The 22077-nt window shown below is 44.0% G+C and overlaps 3 protein-coding genes and 1 long non-coding RNA gene across 6 annotated transcripts; 3 read left to right on the top strand and 1 right to left on the bottom strand.

Annotated features, from left to right (window-relative positions):
• Positions 1-780: 780 nt before the first annotated feature.
• LOC103993070 (zinc finger CCCH domain-containing protein 24) lies at positions 781-3999 on the top strand. Of its 3 annotated transcripts, none has more exons than XM_009413005.3 (2): positions 781-1036; positions 1134-3999. In XM_009413005.3, the coding sequence occupies exon 2, from the start codon at positions 1164-1166 to the stop codon at positions 3396-3398; it is 2235 nt and encodes a 744-aa protein (XP_009411280.2). In that variant the 5' UTR covers positions 781-1036; positions 1134-1163; the 3' UTR covers positions 3399-3999. The 3 variants fall into 3 exon arrangements, with proteins under 3 accessions (XP_009411280.2, XP_009411281.2, XP_009411282.2); XM_009413006.3 differs by having other exon boundaries at positions 812-1036; positions 1141-3794; XM_009413007.3 differs by having other exon boundaries at positions 812-1036; positions 1126-3794.
• Positions 4000-8103: 4104 nt separating this feature from the next.
• On the top strand, positions 8104-12270 carry LOC135643390 (dicarboxylate transporter 1, chloroplastic-like). Its single transcript, XM_065160261.1, has 3 exons — positions 8104-9331; positions 10054-10275; positions 11567-12270. The coding sequence occupies exons 1-3, from the start codon at positions 8228-8230 to the stop codon at positions 11927-11929; spliced, it is 1689 nt and encodes a 562-aa protein (XP_065016333.1). The 5' UTR covers positions 8104-8227; the 3' UTR covers positions 11930-12270.
• A 768-nt stretch (positions 12271-13038) lies between these two features.
• Positions 13039-13788, top strand: LOC108953399 (uncharacterized). The gene is made up of 2 exons (XR_001979062.2): positions 13039-13314; positions 13388-13788. It is a non-coding gene; the product is annotated as an uncharacterized LOC108953399 (long non-coding RNA).
• Positions 13789-14371: 583 nt separating this feature from the next.
• LOC135642368 (dehydration-responsive element-binding protein 2F-like) lies at positions 14372-15993 on the bottom strand. The gene has a single exon (XM_065158474.1). The coding sequence runs from the start codon at positions 15522-15524 to the stop codon at positions 14481-14483; it is 1044 nt and encodes a 347-aa protein (XP_065014546.1). The 5' UTR covers positions 15525-15993; the 3' UTR covers positions 14372-14480.
• Between the last annotated feature and the right edge of the window lie 6084 nt (positions 15994-22077).

Here is a 22077-nt window from a genome sequence, read left to right as displayed (position 1 = left end):
TTTGCCTGGGTGAAGAAAACAAAATAGTAATTTGGTGGCAGGGGGGGGGGGGGGGCTAAAGGGAAACGAAGAGAATATCTTCACCCACCAATTTGGTGGATGCACCCTTTTAACCCACTTTCCACAGACCATACCGGGAAGGCCTCAAGGTAAATGGAGAGTGAGAGTATCAAGATGTAGTGCATGAAAATTTTCTTTTCCTCCACACGCGTGGGCAGTAAAATGTTCACAGCCGTTGGATCGTGAGATCGCACGGATCTCGAAGAAACATACCGTATATGGGGTCGGATGTGATGGCATAAGTTGCTTGTAATGCTGTTATTACACTTAATATGTGGACCGGATTTGACCGCACTTGATTTGATTCGGGTATGGGGGCCGGGTCCGGTACGGCAACCCGATCCGCGGACTCCACCCCGGATTTCAATCGAGCAGAGTTCCCCTCATGACCCGCCCACGACCTTATCCGGTGACCGGCCCCACCCAACGACCCGGTTCTTGCCCGCTCCCGCCCGCTACGATTTCACCGGCCCAGACCGGTCGCACGGCGTTTGAACTTTGAATTGCACGATAAAAATCCCTCGCCTACTCGGACTACCAAGATACCCGTACGTTAACGTAGTGGGCTCCGCCGGAGCTCCAATCACATAACAGGTACATGCGACGGCCATGCGATAAAATTCTTCCAGAGCTTGGGTCGAATTTTAAGTGCGTTAAGTCTCTCACCCAAAGAAAAACGATAAATGAAAAGAATTTTGCTCTCATTTGCCGAGCGTTTCATTTTGATTTCATTTGGGGCACACCGACCCCCAAGGGACCTCTCTTCTCGTCTCCCTGACCTCCTCCGTGCTCTCTCTCTTGGATAAATTAGCGATGAGGGCCGCAAGCTGCGCCGAGTTGTTTTGATGGATCGCCGATATCTCCTCGAGCTTGCAGGGGTCGCCGCAGCCGACTGGTTCTACTCATCGGATAGCTGAAGGATCGGTGGTTCTTGATCGCTTCTTTGCTCTTCTCTTCCCGTCAGCTGACGGAATCGGTGAGCTCTCCCAGACTTGCCTTGTGTCATCCTTCTTATTACCTTCCATTTCTACTGCCGAAATGAGATTTTGTTGATCCTTCTCATAGATCTATAGATTGCAGGCCTGTGTTCGGCCGGCCGCAGCATGTGCGGTGGTCCAGAACGCATAAAGTCCTCGTCGTCGTCTGTGTCATCGCCGGCTCCTAGTTCACAGGAAGACCAACAGCAACGCTCTCCGGCCGCTGGGATGAACGTCCTCACCGTCGACATCGACAACTCTTCGAGCCTTCTCGAGCTAGCTGCTAACGACGATGTGGATGCCCTCAAGGTTGCCCTCGATCGCGACCCGTCAGCCATCGAGGAGGTCGGCCTCTGGTACGGCCGTAGGAAGGGCTTCAGTCGCATGGTGCTCGAGCACCGGACTCCATTGATGGTGGCCGCCACATACGGTAGTCTAGACGTCCTCAAGCTCATCGTCTCTCTGCCTTCTGTTGATGTCAACCGTGTCTCCGGCCCTGATAGCACCACTGCCCTCCACTGTGCCGCATCCGGCGGATCCTTACAAGCTGTTGATTCTGTGAAGATACTCCTTGCGGCCGGTGCCGATCCCACTTTGGTGGACGTCAACGGAAACCGCCCGGCTGATGTCATCGTGGTGCCTCCCAAGGTGGCTTTTGCGAAGACTGTCCTCGAACAACTACTTGGAAGGAGCACTAGTCTTTCGGATGGTTCATATCACTCCCATCTTCCTCTTCATGTTTTGACCAGCTCGCCGAACTCCAGTTCGCCACCGCTTTCTTTGTCTCCTGGCGAGGATGGTTCCCCATCGTCCGAGTCCACTTCGTCTCCTCCCACGGCGAGGTTCCTCGACCTTCCTCCAGTGACCGTGTCCGAGAAGAAAGAGTATCCTGTTGATCCATCTCTCCCGGACATCAAGAACAGCATCTATGCCACAGACGAATTCCGGATGTTCTCGTTCAAAATCCGCCCATGCTCCCGTGCATATTCCCATGACTGGACCGAATGTCCCTTCGTCCATCCTGGTGAGAATGCTCGGCGGCGCGACCCGAGGAAGTACCACTACAGCTGCGTCCCTTGCCCTGACTTTCGGAAGGGAGCGTGCCGGAGGGGAGACATGTGTGAGTATGCACATGGGGTGTTCGAGTGCTGGCTTCACCCGGCACAATATCGCACGAGGCTCTGCAAGGACGGGACCAACTGCTCCCGCCGGGTATGTTTCTTTGCACACACAAATGATGAGCTCCGCCCACTCTATATGTCGACTGGCTCTGCTGTGCCCTCTCCCCGAGCCTCCTCTTCTGCGATGGAGATGGCTGCAGCGATGGGGTTCATGCCCGGGTCACCATCTTCGGTTTCTGCTATTATGTCTCCCTTCACACCGCCCATGTCACCATCGGCCAATGGTGTTAGCCAGTCTTCATTGGCTTGGCCACAGTCGAATGTGCCCATGTTGAATCTTCCTGCCGGCAATCTTCAGTCGAGCAGGCTGCGGTCATCCCTTAGCGCAAGGGACATGCCGGTAAATGACTTCTCGGTGATGTCCGAGTTTGATACCCAGCAGCTGTTGAGTGACTTGTGCTACCCCCATCCGAGCCCATCAGCGGGGAGTCGTTCTGTTCTAACCAAAACTCTGACCCCTTCAAACCTTGATGACTTCTTTGCAGCTGAGATGGCCTCATCTCCGAGGTATAATTCCGATCACGGGACTATTTTTTCCCCATCTCAAAGGACTGCTGTCATCAATCAGTTCCAGCAACAGGAAAGCCTCCTCTCACCCATTAACACAAGTGTGTTCTCCCCGAAGGCTGTTGATACTCAGCATCTATCTGCTCATTCATCCATCTTGCAGTCCTCTCTCAATGTCTCTTCACCTGGTCTCATGTCTCCACGAAGTGTGGATCCTGCCTCTCCAATGAGTTCTCGCCTGGCTATTCTCACGCAGAGGGATAAGCAACAGCGGCAGCAGTCACTGCAGAGCCTGAGCTCTCGTGATCTCAGTCCGATTTCATCTACGATTGTGGGCTCTCCTATTAACTCATCATGGGCCAAGTGGGCATCTCCCTCTGGTACAGCTGACTGGGGAGTGAACGGCAAGGAGCTTGGACATCTCAGGCAATCATCTTCCTCTGAGATGCGGGGTAATGGGGAGGAGCCTGATGTTTCTTGGGTCCATTCTCTAGTGAAGGAATCACCGCCTGAGAAAGTTGTACCTACTGCAATGGCTCCTGCTGGCCCTTCTGACTTTTCTGCCATTGGTGCTGAGAGTTCAATTTCAAATGATCAGTTGGATGGGCATGATCAAGCTGCGGTGCTTGGTGCATGGCTTGAACAGATGCAGCTTGATCAGATGGTAAGTTGATGGAAAAACCTAAATTTTGGCTATAATGCTAGATGGGAGGTATTTCACAATAGTAACTGGGTCTAGTAAATGATATTTTTTGGTTAGTTGGGTGGTGAAGAAGGGAAAGAAGCAGGAAGGAGTAATTTCAGAGATTCATTTCTTCGAAAACAGAGTTCTTGTTACTTCAAAGGGTTCAATGAGTTCAAAATGATAGGGGTTTACTTCTGGGTTATACAACGGTGTGCCCCATTTGAACCGATTTCCTATGTTTTTGATATTTTTTGCTCCTATCTTTATCTCTAAACCTCAATATATGTTTGATGGCTACAAAACTTTGTTCCCATTTGGTTAACTATAATGTTTATTTTTGGTGGAAATGGTGCTGGTAATATAAAAAAAGTTATCAATTTTCAAGTCCCATCTTTATTGAGGAGAAAATAGAGGTTCTAGAAGTCTGTATCGAAGGGCTTCAGTTGGGGACTTGAATTGATGCACTTGTTCTGGAGAATCCTAGGGTGGTAAGCTTAGTGCACATGTTCTCTGCCTGATGTAGCATTTGTATAAACTTTATTCTCTATTATTTTAGTTCCATATATATATATTTTCCTAGATTGATTTACATTGTTTCTTTGTTATCTTTACCATATCCTTTATGTTTGTTAAATTTGTTGATGATTTGTGTGGTGTTTTTCTGGTGATTCATAAGTACAAAGCCCTGATTCTTTCTTTTAGGACATTGGAATTGGTGGTGATGGGGCAAGCCTTTGTGAATCCGGGAATAACCGGATTATGGGCAATATATTTTTTATGTAAGTGAGCTGTTGCGTCTCTTATTCCTTGTTGAATTTGTGGGCATCTCGTTTCCTAGTTGAGTTTGTGGGGTTCCATGGGAAGCTCATGGTGGTGATTGTGGTTGGACTGAGACACTTTTGCTACCCTGATGTGGATTACAAGCTTTTGGATTTTCGATTTATTTTTTTATTTTTCTTTTGTTTCTATCTTGGAGATCTATCGTCTCTCTTTTCCCCTCTTGTCACTATTTTGGAGAATTGGACTGTGACAATTGAGTATTAGGTATAGCAGTGCTGATCTGCATTCTGGTGGAAGTATTCATATATCATGCATTTATAGATGCATTATAGTGACATTAGATCACTTTGATATGACTTATCATGATCCAATCTTGATAAAGCTTATGATGGTTAAGTTCAAGTTCAAGCTCTTATTCGATGTCGGACTAAATAGTGATGCTGTACTTACCGAGACCAGGCATGGTGAGGGTTTAGCTTTCCTTTGGCAATTGAATATCTGTCCTCATCAGTATGACCTAGGGATGAAACTGGTCTTTTGATGGCTAGCTGTGGGTTCAAGGCATTTCATTTTAGTTTGATGGACCAAGTGTTCTTATGATTTGGTTTGGAGTTTTTGTTGGAAGCATATTTTTACCTTCATCTCAGCTATAATGTTACCAGAATGGATGGTTTAACTATAGTAGTTGGACTGAGGCTATTAGCATTACAAGTACAACTTACTATGATCAGATGGTAACATTTCATCTTGCTCAATGCCTCAAGTATATTGTTTTAAGTTTTGACACCTTAATGGGGACAGAAGCAGATGGTTGTTATCTGATGAACAATCCAGGATAGGATACCAATCCCATGAACATCATCAAGATTCAGCAAGAAATTATCCTTGACAAAATCTAGTGATTATTTCACACGCTGATTGGATGTAAACATGTCATGTGTTCTTTATAACAACTACCCTGGCTTGTTAGATACATAAATGGGTTCATGCTATAGGCAGGCTGGTCACACCTGTGTTGCAGTTGCATTATATTGGCCACAAGTATTTGCGCAGGTGGTTCATCCAGTGTGACCAGTCCTTTTATTGATTTGTGGATATGTTGGATGATGACCAGCAACTCTATATTTTATTTTTTCTTCCTTGGTTCTTTCCTCCATATCGAATTTTGTAGTCTGATGGGTTGGTGGTGTGGAGATGGTGTGACAGCTACTTCCTCCACCCAGCTAATGATGCTGTGAGAGGAGTTTGGGTGCATGCACCTAACAAAGGCCATCACTGCAATGTCCAAGAACTCAGTTGAGCACCAAGCGTCATTCAAGGAAGATATGGATGGGAATATGGGCAGATGATCCATGGTTAAATTTGCTCTGGATTCTTCTCTTTGAGTTAATATTATTGTTCATTTCAGTTCCACTTTTGAGTACTGTCAATGTTGCCAGCAATGTCATGTGTTTCTGTGACTCGATGTTCATTTCCTTGAAATTCCTGTTTTGATAGGTTCCCAAAGCACCCTAAGAAATGTGGCTTTGTCTGTATTCTTCATGTTGCAATGAGCCTTTCTGGAAGTTGGAAATATAAGCAACTCAAGTTGGTAGCTTTCGATTTGAAGCTGGACTCATGTGGTTTGCCTTCCTTCTCTATGAGCCAAGAAATTTTGGAAACACTGACTCAGCAAGCGAATTCTAAAACCACTATGCATTCATTGCAAGTGTGTGACCCTTTTTTTTTGTTTTTTCTTCCCAAGGCTGTATTATTACATTGCCAAATCTGTCATTTCCTCCATCTTGTAAAACATGAATATTTCTCACAAAAAGACTAAAATATTATCATCTTTGATGTCACTTTTACTAACCTTTTTCAAGTCATTGGCATCAAGTTAGAGGTGCAGAGATTGTGCAAAACTAAGTTAATCTTAAGTGTGTTGAAATGTAGAAAAATGTTTTTTTTGTTTTTTTGTCTTATATACCCATAAAAAAATTCTGGTTCTTCAAATAAAAACACTTTAGATCTTTTAATTTGTGCGTATTAATCTTTCAACAGTTCCTCCTAAATTTCCTTTTAATCTTTGTTTATTCTATTGGAGTCTCCCTTGTCAAATTGTTAATTTTATTTTTACGTGGTTAAATTTTGTTACATCGACAAAGGTTAGAGAATAAAAGTGATCAACTATTTAAATATCAATAATAAGATTTTAAAAGAGGACATATTTGCAATATAAAAAGATTTGGAGGAGTAGTGTACCAAAATAGTATCGTGTCCTTTAGAATCGAATGCTTTAAGTTAGACGTGGTTTCAAAATCAGTATGCTTGAAGATACGTGGACAAAATCATTATGCTTAAGGTAGAGTTGAATCTTTGTCTACGTATACCGTGGTTTCAAGATCATTATGCCACGTGTGGTCAGAAAACTTAAGGTAAATTCGCTACGACGAAGCTACAAGGCCAAATACGCTCAAAACATGAGAAAACTCAACTCATGTAAAGAAATCAATCACGGCAAAAGCGTAGGGCTTAACGTGCTTTGAGTCGTGTGAATTGGAAAACCTGACTGATGCTTTGGTAAATTTGCTACAACGGAGGCGTAAGACCAAGTGTCCTCTCAAGACATGAGAAAACCATTATGACGGATGCATAGGGCTAAAGATTCAACTCACACGTGGCATAATAATCTTGAAATAATCGGTAATGGCGGAGGCATAATACCAAATTAGATGTTGTGTTCTTCAGAGTCAACCTCTGCCCACCCATCTACATGGACAAAGATTTAAAATAGACAAATAAACTTTCTTCTCATCCATTATAATAAAGAAGACAATCATAAACTTCTTTCTTATTCGATATAATAACGAAGAGATTTAAAATAGACAAATAAACTTTCTTCTCATCCATTATAATAAATAAGACAATCATAAACTTCTTTCTTATTCGATATAATAACGAAGACAGTCCACAAACTCCTTTCTCATCCTCTAAGGTATAAAAAAATCTAAACCCAATGCAAGCAACTACTTTTAAACTACTTGAACTTATATTTGAGGATCTTGGATTACTAACTTTAAGCGTTGAAGGGACCAAGTCGGAAAATCTTTTTCGACTTCGGTCTTTATGCAGATGATACATCGGGAGCAAAAAATTTTCACCTCAAAGATACTTTGGACAATCCTGTGTACATAAGTTCGGATCATGTCGGGCGAACCAAGACATCACTAATATTTTTTTCTAATATATTAATATTAGAGATATGGTAAAATAGAATCATGTCATATCGAATTCAAAAAATATACAGCTTCGGGGATCGATACTTGATTAGCCATATGATACTGGACTATCGGGTATTTTACGTTAGAGTATCTTTAAATAATATTAAGAAGTTAATCACACGATACTAGAATATCGCTATGTAGAGTCAGGTGTCGCTAAGGTATTAAACACATAATATTAAAATATCGATTATATAATATTAAGGTATCGATTAAATATTAATCATATCATCATTCTTTTATCATTTTAATACTTGATGATTAGGAGTTTTATTTTTTTTAATCTAAAATTAGAAAACTTAATGAGTTTCGTTTAAGGATTTTGTCTTCAGACGAAAAATAAAATCCTTAAATGTAAACATTATTTTGTAGTTTGGGCACAGCTTCTTAGTGACGCAAAAGACCCCGCGGCGAACCCCCCAAAAAACAAGAAAGGGATGCAGTGAGAGATATCAGCCTCGGTTTGTGAGGCGACAAACTAAGTTAAAACTGACTTCCGATCTCTGCGGGCCCCTCCATCGAAACGGACGGTCCATATCCACCCAATCATCCCACGATTGCCGCAGCTGCGCCACTCTTCCTCGAGCACGCTGATGTGGACGCTTATCCACCACCCGTTAAGACTATTGCTCTCCTCATCTCCTACGTCCGATCGCGGCCGACCCAGGTTCAAAGTCCCCTCCTCGGTGTTGCCGAAGTCCCCCGACCTTTACTTGCTGCTCTGAAGCGGCACCGAGTGGATCTCCCCGCCGAATCCGACTTCAAGCTCCCCCAGCAATGACGGCATCCGTCCTCACCTGCAACCTCGGCTTCCACTCCCTCCCCTCCTTCCGCTGCCGCCGCCGCCGCCTTCTGTCCCAGTCTCTCCTCCCCACAACTCCCGCTTCCCCCTTCCGTCAAAGCTCTACCTTACCCTCCTTTCCATCCGCTCCCCACAAGCCCTTTCCCGCCGGATTGACGCCCACCTCCAACCATGGCCGCCGCTCCCTAATTCCCGTTGTCCGCGCCTCCGCCTCCGCCTCTGCCGCACCAGCCGCCGCCCCCGCTCCCTGGCAAGGCGCCGCTTTGAAGCCCCTCGCCGCCTCGATTGCCACTGGCGTCATCCTCTGGCTAGTTCCCGCCCCTTCCGGCGTCTCCCGCAACGCCTGGCAACTCCTCGCCATTTTCCTCGCCACCATCGTTGGTATCATCACGCAGCCTCTCCCTCTCGGTGCCGTGGCTCTGATGGGCCTCGGCGCGTCCGTCCTCACCAAGACCCTCACCTTCGCGGCTGCCTTCTCCGCCTTCGGGGACCCCATCCCCTGGCTCATCGCCCTCGCTTTCTTCTTCGCTCGTGGCTTCATCAAGACCGGCCTCGGCAACCGCGTAGCCTACCAGTTCGTCTCCCTCTTCGGGAGCTCCTCCCTCGGCCTCGGGTACAGCCTCGTCTTCAGCGAGGCCCTCCTCGCCCCGGCCATCCCCTCGGTCTCGGCTCGGGCCGGTGGAATCTTCCTCCCCCTGGTGAAGGCCCTCTGCACGGCGTGCGGGAGCAACGTGGGCGATGGGACCGAGAACCGGCTGGGCTCGTGGCTGATGCTTACTTGCTTCCAGACCTCCGTGATCTCGTCCTCCATGTTCCTCACCGCAATGGCGGCGAACCCCCTCAGCGCTAATCTTACCCAAAATACCATCAACCAGACCATCGGTTGGACCGATTGGGCGGTGGCAGCATTTGTGCCTGGTCTGGTGTCGCTGGTTGTCGTGCCCTTGCTGCTCTACCTAATCTATCCACCAACAGTGAAGAGCAGCCCTGATGCTCCAAAGCTTGCAAGGGAGAAGCTTCAGAAAATGGGGCCGATGACAAAGAACGAGATTATCATGACGGGGACACTGCTTCTAACGGTAAATGTTGTTTTTTTTTTCTTTTATCGTCCTTTCATTTAGCAAAACTTTGGCAACAACTGTGATGAGAATTCGATGAGAATTGGGATCAGTAAATTGGAGCACAGTTTGTCTCATTGCTATTTTTCAATGTTTCCCTTTGTTCTATTCATTGCTTCATTCCAATCTGTAGGTCCAATTAAAGATCAACAAACTTGCATTTTGGTGAATTACTCTAATTAGTCAAGATTCAGTTCAGATTCTGATCCATTTATCTTAGAAACGGGTGAATGGAGAAAAATGGAGTACACAATGTATTTGCTTTCAGCCAATGGCTAATTTTTCATGCTTGCTGTAATTTTAGTTAATAGGACAAGACCATCGACAACCGAGTTCAAATATTTTTAACAACTGGGGTGGACTCTATTCCTGCTTTGTTCTAGTTTCTTGTCGAGTATAAATATTGAGTCATCGAATTATTGTACATTGTGAAATAGAATTCATTCTCTAAATGACTAGCAGAGCATTTCTGCTTGTTTTCATGTTCATATCTGCACCTACATGAGAACTCATGTAGAAATCATACATCATGAGTTTAGTCAAGGTAAATATCTTCTTACAAGAAACTGCTGTGTGCTTTGATCTGAACCTACATGAGAACTCATGTAGAAATTATACATCATGAGTGCAGTCAAGGTAAATATCCTCTTACAAGAAATTGCTGTGTGCTTTGATCTGCACAGGTGGGGCTTTGGGTATTTGGAGGAACACTAAATGTGGATGCTGTAACTGCTGCAATCCTCGGTTTATCTATTCTTCTCATAACAGGTGTTGTGACATGGAAGGAGTGTTTGGCAGAGTCAGTGGCATGGGACACTCTTACTTGGTTTGCTGCACTTATAGCAATGGCTGGATATCTCAACAAATATGGTTTGATCTCCTGGTTTAGTCAAACAGTAGTCAAGGTATAATCTTCTGTCACATTGTTTTCTTCATCAAACAGTAGTCGAGGTATTATACCTTAATAGCATTTATTTCTCTACATTACATTTTCTCTTAAATTGTGAAAATATTGGTTGTAGTACTTCTGTAGGTACGTGTAATATCAAGTTATTGACTGCACCAAACTTTTCAATCAAAAGTGATCTGATCTGTTTGAACTTTCTGTTGTATCGGTCACTTTTTGGTTGCTTGGATATGAGTTAGGTAACTCACATTATGGTTGCTTGGAGGTGAGTAATCAAATGACTCAGTCAATGCACCAATTGCACTGACATCCTTGCACCAAGATGAGTATTCACATTTAATAATCACCTTATAATAGTGTAGGATATTATATATTAATCCAGAGCTAGGCATTTCCAGAACAATGTCACATACTTGTCATTGTTTTACTTGTCGAGAACAATCATGAAGCTTGGTTTTTACTGCATAGTCCAGGGCGCTTATGTCATCAGGCATGCATCAGCAGCATCCTTTGGCATGTATGTTTTAGGTCTTGAGCTTAAGTGCATCCTTTGAATGAATGTTTCTGTAGATGATCCATGAATATGGTTAGTGGTACTTTTGTAGGACATTAGGAACAAGTATAGAATGGATTTTCTTCACATGCAAATGGTACATGGTTGTGTACTGTGGCTATGTAGGGTTGCCTGTTAGTCTTGGCTTGGGAGAAGGCTAGCTGATGCACAATCTGTGTGATTCTTTGGGTTCTTTAGAGGTATGAGTCTGAGGTTGCTCCTTTTGTGATCTAGATGACCATGGTTTGAGTTGCGAAAATAATTTTCTTCCTACAGAATATAAAGCTATACACACTATTTCTCCTCAATTTGTATCCAGTATATTTCCAGAGCTTGTCCTGTTTGGCTTTACAGTGGCTGAGGGCTTACAAGTATATTGCACGCCAGCGATCACTCTTACATGATTAAAAAAATCTTCTGAGCATTCTTTTAAACACCACTCTGAGCTCTAAAATACAGGTGTTAACTGTTACATTTTCAATTTAATGTTTGAACGTACAAGTGTTGCCGAGTAGTGTTAGCTGTTGAAAACAGTTTCATCGTTGTGGTGATATGGTGAGCTTTGTGTAAAGTTTGAACTCGGAGATATCACTTAGGACCTTTAATGTGCCCCAGATTTAGGATTAACTTTCCTCCTTCTAAGCATGCTTTTCTGTATGTTGTCGTTGAACATTTAGACCGTTAACCTTTGTTGTTATCTTCGCTCTTATTCACATAGAAATATGCTTCAATTCAGTTTGTAGGTGGCTTGGGTCTTTCATGGCAGCTTTCTTTCGGCATTCTGGTACTGCTCTACTTTTATTCCCATTACTTGTTTGCAAGTGGTGCTGCACATATTGGAGCTATGTTCACGGCCTTCCTGTCAGTGGCGAGTGCATTGGGCACTCCTCCTCTCTTTGCGGCAATGGTCCTCTCATTCCTCTCCAATCTCATGGGTGGGCTCACCCACTATGGCATTGGGTCTGCTCCGGTGTTCTACGGTGCCAACTATGTCCCGCTTCCAAAATGGTGGGGCTACGGATTCATAGTCTCTGTCGTCAATATCATTATCTGGCTCGGAATTGGGGGTTTCTGGTGGAAAACCATTGGCCTGTGGTGAAGACAACTCCTGAATTTCTTCTACGGATCCATCGTCGCCACTGTCAATATCATTTATCTTGCTCGGTGTTCCATTGGCTTGTGGCAAAGAAAGCTTCTGAAAATTTTTTCGCTTACTGCATTAGTCTTCCTAGAGTTTTTGGAATGCTCAGAAACCTTGGTTTCCTTTTTCCAGCTTTCAACAAAATGATTTACTTGGTGGTGTAAAAAGGTGTTGCTGGAGCTTAAGTTCCATGGTTATTGGACTGTACACAATTTTTCATTCAATCCGGCCAAGTTTCTGTAGTTCTACGTCTTGTTGAAAACCTGAAGAGAGAATGGAAGTTAACATTGATGCTTTCACTCTCAGCATGCATAATGGTATCACCATCAGCTTTGTTCTTATGTAATGTTAAATTACTTTACATAAAATGTAGCTCAACTCTATGTTTCATTTGTTTCTCGGAAATTCGAAAAAACTTAGTCCCAATACAGCTCGTCATTAATTTCAAGTCTTCATAGTCAATGTTAAATAGGATGGATTTGAGACCATAGTCTTCCAATAAACTCTTGTACATGAATCTAAATCGTTCCGAGTATCTAATAAAGCCAATTAGGTGTTCTTTCTTCCTTTTTTTCTCCTCAAGATTTTGGAACACTAGAGTGGGGTAATGTCTCCATGATTTACTTCTCTGCTACTCATGGAAGCACCATTGGATTTGGATTGCATTGGCTATCATATTTTGATGATTAAGATGGTAACGATATTAATAGTAATAATAATAATGATGATGGTAATAATAATGGAATAGTAATAACCATGATAATGCTAATGGTAGTGGTAAGGATAGTAGTATTAATATTGGTAATGGTAATAGTAATGAGGATGGATAATGACACATAATTAGCATTTTATCACTACTATTATAAATATCATCATTATTATGTTCATTATCAATACTAATACTATTATCAATATAAATACCATTATTTTTTTAAAATCAATTTAAATATTATTATTATGTTCACGAACCTTCCACTTCTTTGGCGACACGTCCACTGGCTTCTTCTCTTTGCCAGCCCACGTGCCACCCTCCACCCCACGGCCGTCGTTTACCCAAAACCCACTTGTTCGTCGAACCAGTCGTTACCGACAATACCTCGACGCCGACTTATCACTTATGGAAAGCCCATCTCCTACCGGTCAAACCCGTCTCCGGATAACACCAGGCGACCACGAAACCGGCCGCCTCGGAACATCACTATATTACCCGCCTGTGGTTGGCGCCTGACGAGGCCCCACGGGAGAAGTGTCGGATACGAAGGTAGAGAAAGAAGGTGCTTGCAATCTTCTTCCGCGAGCTCAATTCCTCGACGTTGCGGTCCTCAGGTCCCCTGCAGACCCTGGTAGAGAAAGCTCTCCGTATATTCAGTCCCTCGATCCTCCGATCTCTCCTGCTTCATTTGTCGCTCTGCACAGCACTTTACAGAGAGAGAAAGAGAGAGGTGGGGTTCGGATGCTGCAGCTACTGTTCGCGACGGCGTTCTGGGCGTTGCCGCTGACGCTGTACGTGCCGCTGATACGGAGGCTGAACCCGTTCGTGGAGGCGTTGGAGGTGTTCTTCAGGGAGGCCGCCATGTTTTCGCGGCGCGCGTACCGGCGGATCCGGCTCGGGGTCCGCCGGATCCTCGCCGCCGCCACCTCCCGTTCGTAGATCTTATCACTCTCCTTCCTTCTCGTGCTTTTGGGGAGGTTCGTTTGGACCCATAGATAAGACAGAATACTAAATCTATGGATTCTTCCTGGTTGTATATATGATACAGTTTTGGTTATTAGATATCTGCGAAATGAGGACATAAAACCGTGTCAATTTTCTTAAATCTTGAATCCAGAACGAGGCTCTGTGTTTGGTCTTCTCATTCCCTTGATCTCAATCTTGTTGGATTCTCTGAGGGGATTGATCTAATCTGAGACCTTGAAAGCATCTCCATCTTCTTCTTTCTTCTGTGCTCGGTGATCATTCTGTTGAAGAACTGTGATGAACAGAAGAATATATATATATATATATATATATATATAAGAAACTGAAGGATCGCATTTTGGATAATAATGTCTTAGCAAAAAATTGCTAATTATAGGTCGAAAGTATACTGTCGTCGACAGGCCATAGTCTTCTTCATTCCATCGGATATCTCCAGACATCTCTTCGCCATAGTTGTCTTCGTTATGTTTGCTCTGTTTTGAGCCATCTCAATACAAAAACACGTCTCCCGTTTTCAGCCATCCATACGTGTTTACTCTGTTTCATTTGTGCTTAATCTTTTGGTAAAATCATTAGATTAGCTTTCTATTAGCTATACAAAATTAATTCGAGATTTTGACTTTTAATTAATAGTCGATAGATATACTTTCCAATCATAAAGTTTAAATTAATCTTCCATTTGTATTTTATTATATAGTAGCCCGACTTGAGGTGCAATCTCAAAGAGACATTATACAGATAGCTTCATTGAATCAACGATAAGGCGTTCGACTTGCGCTCGGTATATAGCAGCGAATTGTTGGTAGAGCTTCAGAGGTCCCATATGGAGATTGGCAAGCTCAAGTCCTCCTCCTGCACATCATCCAACTGCGATCCGTCGTCTTGCATGATCGGGTTACCGTCCAAACCCCGCATTTCGATCAGTGTGTCCCAGTTGAAGTCGCTCTGGTGCAAGCCGAAGGCTTGTGAAGCCATCTCACTCGATACCTCCAGCGTTTGCTCCGGCAGAGCCAAGTTCCCCGCGCTCTCGCCGCCCTCCGGTGCGCTCTCCGGCTTCAGCACTCCCAGTTGCTGGAGGAATTCCTTGAGATCGATCTGAGGCTTCTCCACCGCACTTGGTGGATTTCTCTCGACCGGCAGCTGATGGACCACTTCTCGCCCTCCGATGACCGAGCTCTCCAACCGGGTCTCTATCGGCACCACTGCTGGTGGCTCTGAACTCCGAAAGGTACTGGGACAAGAAGAGGCAGAGGAGGACGAAGAAGAACAGGAGGAGGGCTTGGAGTTCTTGAGCTCTTGGAGCCTCTGGTGGATGACATGAACGTTGTGCTGGGCATTGAGGTTGAGGAGGCCGCAAGTGGGCATCGCGGGCGTGAAGCTCTTGGAAGGGAACCACTTGAACCGATGGGGGGGCTTGCCGACGATGGAGGAGCCGATGTTGGCGCGGAGGTGGGGGAGGTTGACGTAGGCGTCGGGGCCGTAGAGGCGGCGGGCGGCCTCGTCGTAGGCCAGCGCGGCCTCTTCGGCGGTGGCGAACGATCCCAGCCAGAGGCGGGTCCGCTTCTTGGGCTCCCGGATCTCTGCCACCCACTTGCCCCAGGTCCGCTGCCGGACACCGCGGTATTCGCAGGAGGCGTTCTGGGGCCCGCCTTTGCCGCGGGCGGGGCCTTTCTTCCACGGCCTGACAGGGGTCTTTCGGTGGTTGTCCATGGAGGAGACGGTGAGGAGTGGAGTGAAGCGAAGCAAAGCAGCAGAAGAGAGGGAGTGTGAAGTGAGTGTGTTGTATGCGTGTGAGAGAGACATAGAGGTCGAGGCGCGGGATATGTAAGAGGGAGAGAGCTGTTCGTGATGCATGGTTTAAATGTTGTCACGGTTGGAGGTAAGGCATATGGCTACCGTTAGCTGCTGGTTTGAAGTTTGGATTTGAGGAGCACACGAAGCCTAAAGGGAGGAGGACGGTCTTCTTCGTTTTCAGTCTATAAATCCTTCGTTACGATCCAAATTCTCGATCGACATCATCGATGATGTCCATAATGCATAAGATTAAGAAGGGCAAAAAGGATGACGATTTCACTGCCTTTTGCAAGGTCAAACATAGTAAAAGCCAACGTTTCCACGGTTCTTTCATCATCATCAGCAGTCCACATGAATCGATGGAGAAGATGGACTCTGGAGAGTGGATGGGGCAGAGGGTCGAACAGTTTTGTGCATGTGAGCACCTACCCAATTCCATCCTCATGTGAGGAAGAAGGAGAGAGCATTTTGTCGAACAGGGGGAGGATGATGGAAAGGGAAGGGTTTATTTAAGGATCCACCTCCCAAGCATTGTTGGGTTTCACGAGCGCTTGGGCTCTCACAAGCCGATGATGACGACCTGATTCCCGAGAACCCCCTACGACTGCTGCTGCTGCTGCTGCTTCACCTTATGCCCATGCCTTTGTCTCCTGGCCGCCATGAACGTACGCCAATGCTCCGGGATGGGGTGACGGAGTACATGTGAAGGCGAACGCCAGCTTCATTAACAGCCACAGGTGAGTGAGTATACGCCACTGAATTGGGTAAACAACCTTAAGCCGTGGTGTTGGGACCGACGCGGCTTGGTTCGGATCCGGATGACGGGAATCTCTCCGGGACGCTCCTTTGAGGTGGCCGGTTGCGGTGTTCCAATTGGGACGAGATCGCTGTTTCCTCCGAGAAGGGGGACTCCTCGCCTAGGCGTTTAGTGGGAGACCTCCGCCTTTACACCTGTACAAAGGTCGGGTCGAGGAGCTCAGCCCGACCCCTCCGACGATCAAGTTAGTGGATGGTGAAGAGGGTTTCTTTAGCTAAGTTGTTTCTCCATCCCCCCTCCCTTTCCCATTTAGAATGCGAAGGTATTTATAGGGAAGCTTACTGTGCCCGCTTGCAGGGGGCAGACTCGTACTCCTGGTAGCGTCTGACACTGGTGTTGGCATGGCGTGAAGGACCGAGCCTGAGCAGGATGTTTAATGTGCCTCGGTCGGCATTTCGATCCGTTTGATCAGGTAGTGTCAGGTGAGCCGAGGCGTCATCTGGGGCAGTTGACGTCAACCCGAGTCTTATCGCCATTATTACCCTCATCACCCGATGAACCTCCTACCGTCCGATCTCCTCGCACGAATCTTACATGGCACGAGCTACCATTTCCTCACCTTCCTTCCGTTTCTCCTCGGTTCCAAATTCTTGCTGAGTTGAGGCCTAATTTGGTCCATATATAGGAACCAAGTATAGCATAATTCTTGAAGCCGATGACTCATTTTGTGATTTGAATTCTTTGGTAGGAATCAACTTTATCTATAAGGACATTAATGAGAGACAAGTCTTATTATTATTATTATTATTATTTTTGAGAGAGACAACAGTCTAATGTTTATGGCAAGCAACTCCTCAAGTTTAAAGCATAGCAATTCTTGGTACGACTAGTAGTCATCAATTCTCGCCAATATTTGCGCTCTCTTCACTTTTGGAATGGTAGACTTATTCTTCCATCGGTGCCTATGTAAACCAACAATAGGAAACAATGATCACGATATCCTACTAATTCTATCGCAATCGATGAACGATGCATTAACCATGCTCACAAAACATAAGAATTTATATTTTGTTTTTGTTATATTGGCCATGAACTTGGTGTTCTCAATGTAAGCGAAGCCTTTGTGATGGTGAAAGAGGTCAATGATCAATAACATACTACTCTAACGAATGATCAAAGGAGATGGAGGAGGATATCATCTTTTCATAAGTTAATAGTTTAGATGAAATAAAGGAATTCAGACAAAGCCTCGGAGATGTCACTAAATAAGTCTTATTTTTTAATCATGATTTATGATGATATATGCAACTTTTTTTTTACTAGAATTTTTTTATTTATTTATTTTATCATTTTATACTTCAAATATGACTTAATATTACCTAGCAAAAATATGTAAAGTTGATTTGTAACTAATAATATAATAAAAAATAATAAGAAATAGATATCTTTAACATAAATTTAACTTTTGCATTTAATGTTGTCGTATTTTCATGCCATCTTTTACTATTTTATGCTATTGTTGTATTATCATAAACCATATCTTTTGTAAGATATGATTCCAAATAAATCTTATAGATTTTATAATTAGACTGATTAAGAAGTTCAATACCAAACCCACTAGCTCGACTATTATGATCCATAGTCGAAAAAGATTATTTTCCTCATCCTGTTCATAAATCACAACATATTGCTAATGTCATATTTGATACAAAATAGCTAGTTTAGGGAGTAATAATCGCTCGAGGGACTTTATAGTTATTTCATCATGGTTAGTTTTGCTAAAACATCGAGTATTATTTAAACACGAAGAATCGTTCGAATGATCGAGTATTATTGTTAACATTATGTGTTGACACATGATTTAAACGTGGTTAGTTGAACTCTAGCAAGTTTAAACCACAATGCAGGGACAAATGACATGTGAAACATAAATAGTTGCACTAATTGAAGATACTACATCGACACACATGATATTACACTTAGATCATGTATAGCCAACCATTACACTTAGTCTTAGTCGAAGTGACTAAACTAAGACTGAACCCTTCAACGAGTTTTTCTTTTATCACAACGAGCGAAGACTATAATTTGACCGCCCACTATAATGTCCATAGGAATGGATCAGATACAAAATTATTTTTCTTTTACTCCGATAAAGAAATCCTCTCTCGACCAAATCATCCACTTATTGTGATCTCCCCTCTTTTACGGGCAAAAAATGATCCAAGTCAAAACTTTCACCTCACCACATTTTGTTGACGATCTTAAGTCTATCAAGTAAATAAATAAATGAGACAAAACATTATAATTAGAAATAATCTAGCAATGAAAACAATGAGAAACCAAATGCATGGATCTTCCTACTCCGAGCCCTCCTTAGAAGGAGGGGTATGCTACTGCTTCTGACAAAAATGCATGGAAGCATCTGCTTACTTAGGCTTCTCGGGAACGGAAAATTTAGGGATCGGCAAAGAACTCGGAGCAGGAGAGTTCGAGAACGAAGGGCCTGCCCAAAACTCAGGGCGTGGGGGGTTATCGCCTGAGGTGGCTCCTTGAGGAGACGGCTGGAGGTTTACACCCTTGGTTTTGCCTCTTTGTGTCGTTGGCTTCGTGTAGGAGCCAGAGGAAGGTTTTGGTAGAATCCCAGCAGAAGAAGACTGAGAGGGACGACTGTTTGTCCCTTTAAAGCCGACGCCTTCATTCCGGGAAGCCTGTGACTTGCCTTTTTGCCATTGATTTCGATTTTGTCCCCCCATAACCGACGCCTCAAATGCCACACAGATCCAAAACTAGAGATGAGGTATCAAAACTAAAGCTCCTCCTCCTCTCCCGGCGGTCAACTGTTGGAAGCAAAATAAACCCCTACAACCAAACAGTGAGCTCAATTTTGGAACTTTCTGCCGCACACAACAACACAAGGAAGAAAGACGAGACGCAGGACTCGACTCACCGACTCTCCACAAGCAAGATGAAAAGGCCAAGAACACAGCGAAGGCCGCCAATCACACGGGATTTACTCTAGGAATGATCAAAGTTGATTAAACGAGGAGTAGAAGAGACTCTTGGTGGAGCTAAACTCTCGCTTGCTTGCTTGCTTGCTTGCTTCTCCCCCTCGAGAGGAGAAGAGGAGGAACTTGCTACTTGAACCCCGAAGGAACCGATGACGGACGTGAACTGAGACTCGAGGTGGGATTTAAAGCCTTCGACGCCAAAGAGAGAATGCATGCATTTTCGCTGTTTCAGACAGGAAAGCAGCACGAGTCATCGACGTCCGATGCGTGTGCATACTAATTTCCATGCGAGATTACGTTGCCACCGTCCACGTATACAACAAAGTTGATCATCTACCACACACGCGTAAATCAGTGGTTTTTTTCGACGCAGGATAAGAAAGCATTTTGCAGAAAGTTTATGTGAACAGGAAAATGAAATAAAAGCCATTTTCCGGGAGTAGCCAAGTTTTCTTTTTTTCCTAATATCTCGTCATTTTCAAAAGGGTCAAAGAGAATTCTTATTTTATATCCAACCTTTCATTACATACCTTTTATAAAAAAAATTTATTTTTAATTATATATATATATTTTTTTATCATAATATCGTTAGATCGAACCAATTAAATTAGTTCAGCATTAAACCAAATCAATATTTTTGATTCGGTTGAGCCAGTCGTAATCTTTTTAAATATGGTTAAGATATTTTTTATTATTGAACTACAAATACTGTAATCCTATTAAAAAAATTATCTCAATTTTAGTATATATATATATATATTATCATGAAATATTGTATCTTTGAATTCTTCAGTAATTTTGAATAAAAATTAAGAATATTTTGGTATATTTTAAAATAAAAGATGACAAATAATTAATTATTTAACGTAAAAAAGAGGGATTCTTTTGGGAAAAAGCCAAAACTTTGGGATTTTCCCAAAAATATAGTCCAGGGAGAGTGTCTAAATTTATTGGAAGCATGAGAGCTGCTGCTTCATGATCGTAGTTATCTGTTGATCACAACTTTGGATCAGAATTTATATTTGCATTTGATGTTCTAAAACATATCCAAGACGAGCCACCATGCATTTGAGAAAGCACACTCGTTTATATCTAATGGATAGTTATTTCATTATTTAAACGTCATGTACTATGAAGGATCATCCGAACGATCGAGCATTATTGTTTGGTGTCATGTGTTGATCGAGCATCATACTAAATGCAAGGCTAACTAGGTTTCTAATCTAATGTTTAATATGTGTCGATGTGGCACTCATGTATGCATGCGCCATTTCCTCGTATCATAGGCTGGGCATCACATTTCCAAGCACATAGTGTATTGCGGCATAATATTTTTTTGATATGATTCAATGATATTGAATGGATATTTTGTGAGTAGACTTGACCACATATAATGGAGTTAAAGATACTTTTATAGATAGAGTTGGTGGTAAGATGCTTCATGGCTAATTTGGCTCAGCTGTGAAGTTGAGACACTTTATATCTAGATTTGAATAAAATTAATAAGCTTCATGAATGGAATCTGTAACGTTATGAAGTGTTAAAAGTTTTATGGTCTGATTAGACCACAGCAGAGAACCCAGTGACATGGCCTGACTTCCTTAGCTCCTCCTTTTAGATGAACAATGCCCCGAAGATGTCATCCTGGTCGTCCTACACTGACACCATCCATTAAAGGATGTGCCCATCGGTCATCACCATTAATAATCTCCTAGACAAGATAAGGATCACCGTTTTACGCCACCAGCTCGTCAGAGTTAACCATCAACTGATCCTCCAACTATCTCCCCCTCTCCAAAGACATCTCGTAGCTGTTGTTTTAGTGCCTCCCGTCGATGTTCACCCTCTGTGACACTCTGAGCTACCTCTTGCTCAGTGTCATCTAACATTTGGCAGGCCTCCTCAAGCCTCTGCTCCACCTCACCAACCGCTGTCAAGCCAGCTCCAATTATAAGGCCAACATGGTGGCTCGAACCTTAGCAACTCTAGATCCCTGCTCTCGCTCTAGCTTCACAACCCGAGATAGAAGATCAACATTGGCCCGAGACAATCATCCAACCAAGGTCCCGACATCTCGCATCAAGTCGATCAGGGTCGTCACATAATGATAGTGTTACCAAAAATAAATGAGTTAGCAATGAGAATCCACAAATAGGAGGCATCGGACCTATCAAAACTTTGCTATGGGAACACAAGTCAACCAAGCCTAGCCAAAAGGGGGTTAAGGGACCCCCGACATTACTCCCCTGTGGCTAAGGCTTGCTCCCACAATTGTTTGTCCTCGACCAGGCCTTCCTAGTAAGTCTTCAAGGGAGCATTGAGGCTCGGGGTAAGTCGGTCAGCCATCGCATATATCATAAATGATTTTGACTAATAGGAGTACCAATCGATTAAGGAACATAGGGCAGATGATTATGATAGAGGAACTTGTGACACCTCGGTGGCAGAAGCAATTGCCCCCTTCCTAGGTGGCCAAGGGGCCCTTACTCGCCTCCAGGGTATCCTCAGGACCCCGCTCGATGGGGCCAAACCATTGGGAGAAGGGAACCTTCCTCACTACATGCTTATGCCTCACCTAAGGCCACGATAAGTCTAGAGAGAACTTTATGAGTGGATACAAGGAAGGCCCAATAGAAGACCTTGGGGAAAGAATGCTAGAGTATCACAGAGCAAGCTCCACCGATGGCTCTAAAATAGGCCCGAGGGATGATCCAAGAGTAGGTTTATTGGAAGGTCCCGAGAAAGGAACACCAGATCGTCCCAAAGTGAGCTCTCCACTAGTGGCCCCAAGGAAGGCCCTGGAGATGATACAGGGGTAGTGGAAGGCCCCTAAGAGGGCACTCTA

This window comes from Musa acuminata, chromosome BXJ3-7 (genome assembly GCF_036884655.1).
Source record: "Musa acuminata AAA Group cultivar baxijiao chromosome BXJ3-7, Cavendish_Baxijiao_AAA, whole genome shotgun sequence".
Lineage (NCBI taxonomy): Eukaryota > Viridiplantae > Streptophyta > Magnoliopsida > Zingiberales > Musaceae > Musa > Musa acuminata.
The sequence above is the reverse complement of the archived record's forward strand: the minus strand, read 5'-3'. Positions and strand labels throughout refer to the sequence as shown.

What these genes read in the sequence shown, in the direction of transcription:
- LOC103993070 (XM_009413005.3), top strand. Translation starts at nt 1,164, where the DNA reads ATGTGCGGTGGTCCAGAACGCATAAAGTCCTCGTCGTCGTCTGTGTCA.
- LOC135643390 (XM_065160261.1), top strand. Translation starts at nt 8,228, where the DNA reads ATGACGGCATCCGTCCTCACCTGCAACCTCGGCTTCCACTCCCTCCCC. An exon ending in CGGGGACACTGCTTCTAACG is followed by an intron (nt 9,332 to 10,053) that starts GTAAATGTTGTT and finishes TGATCTGCACAG; the next exon opens with GTGGGGCTTTGGGTATTTGG. An exon ending in TTAGTCAAACAGTAGTCAAG is followed by an intron (nt 10,276 to 11,566) that starts GTATAATCTTCT and finishes GCTTCAATTCAG; the next exon opens with TTTGTAGGTGGCTTGGGTCT.
- LOC135642368 (XM_065158474.1), bottom strand. Translation starts at nt 15,524, where the DNA reads ATGCATCACGAACAGCTCTCTCCCTCTTACATATCCCGCGCCTCGACC.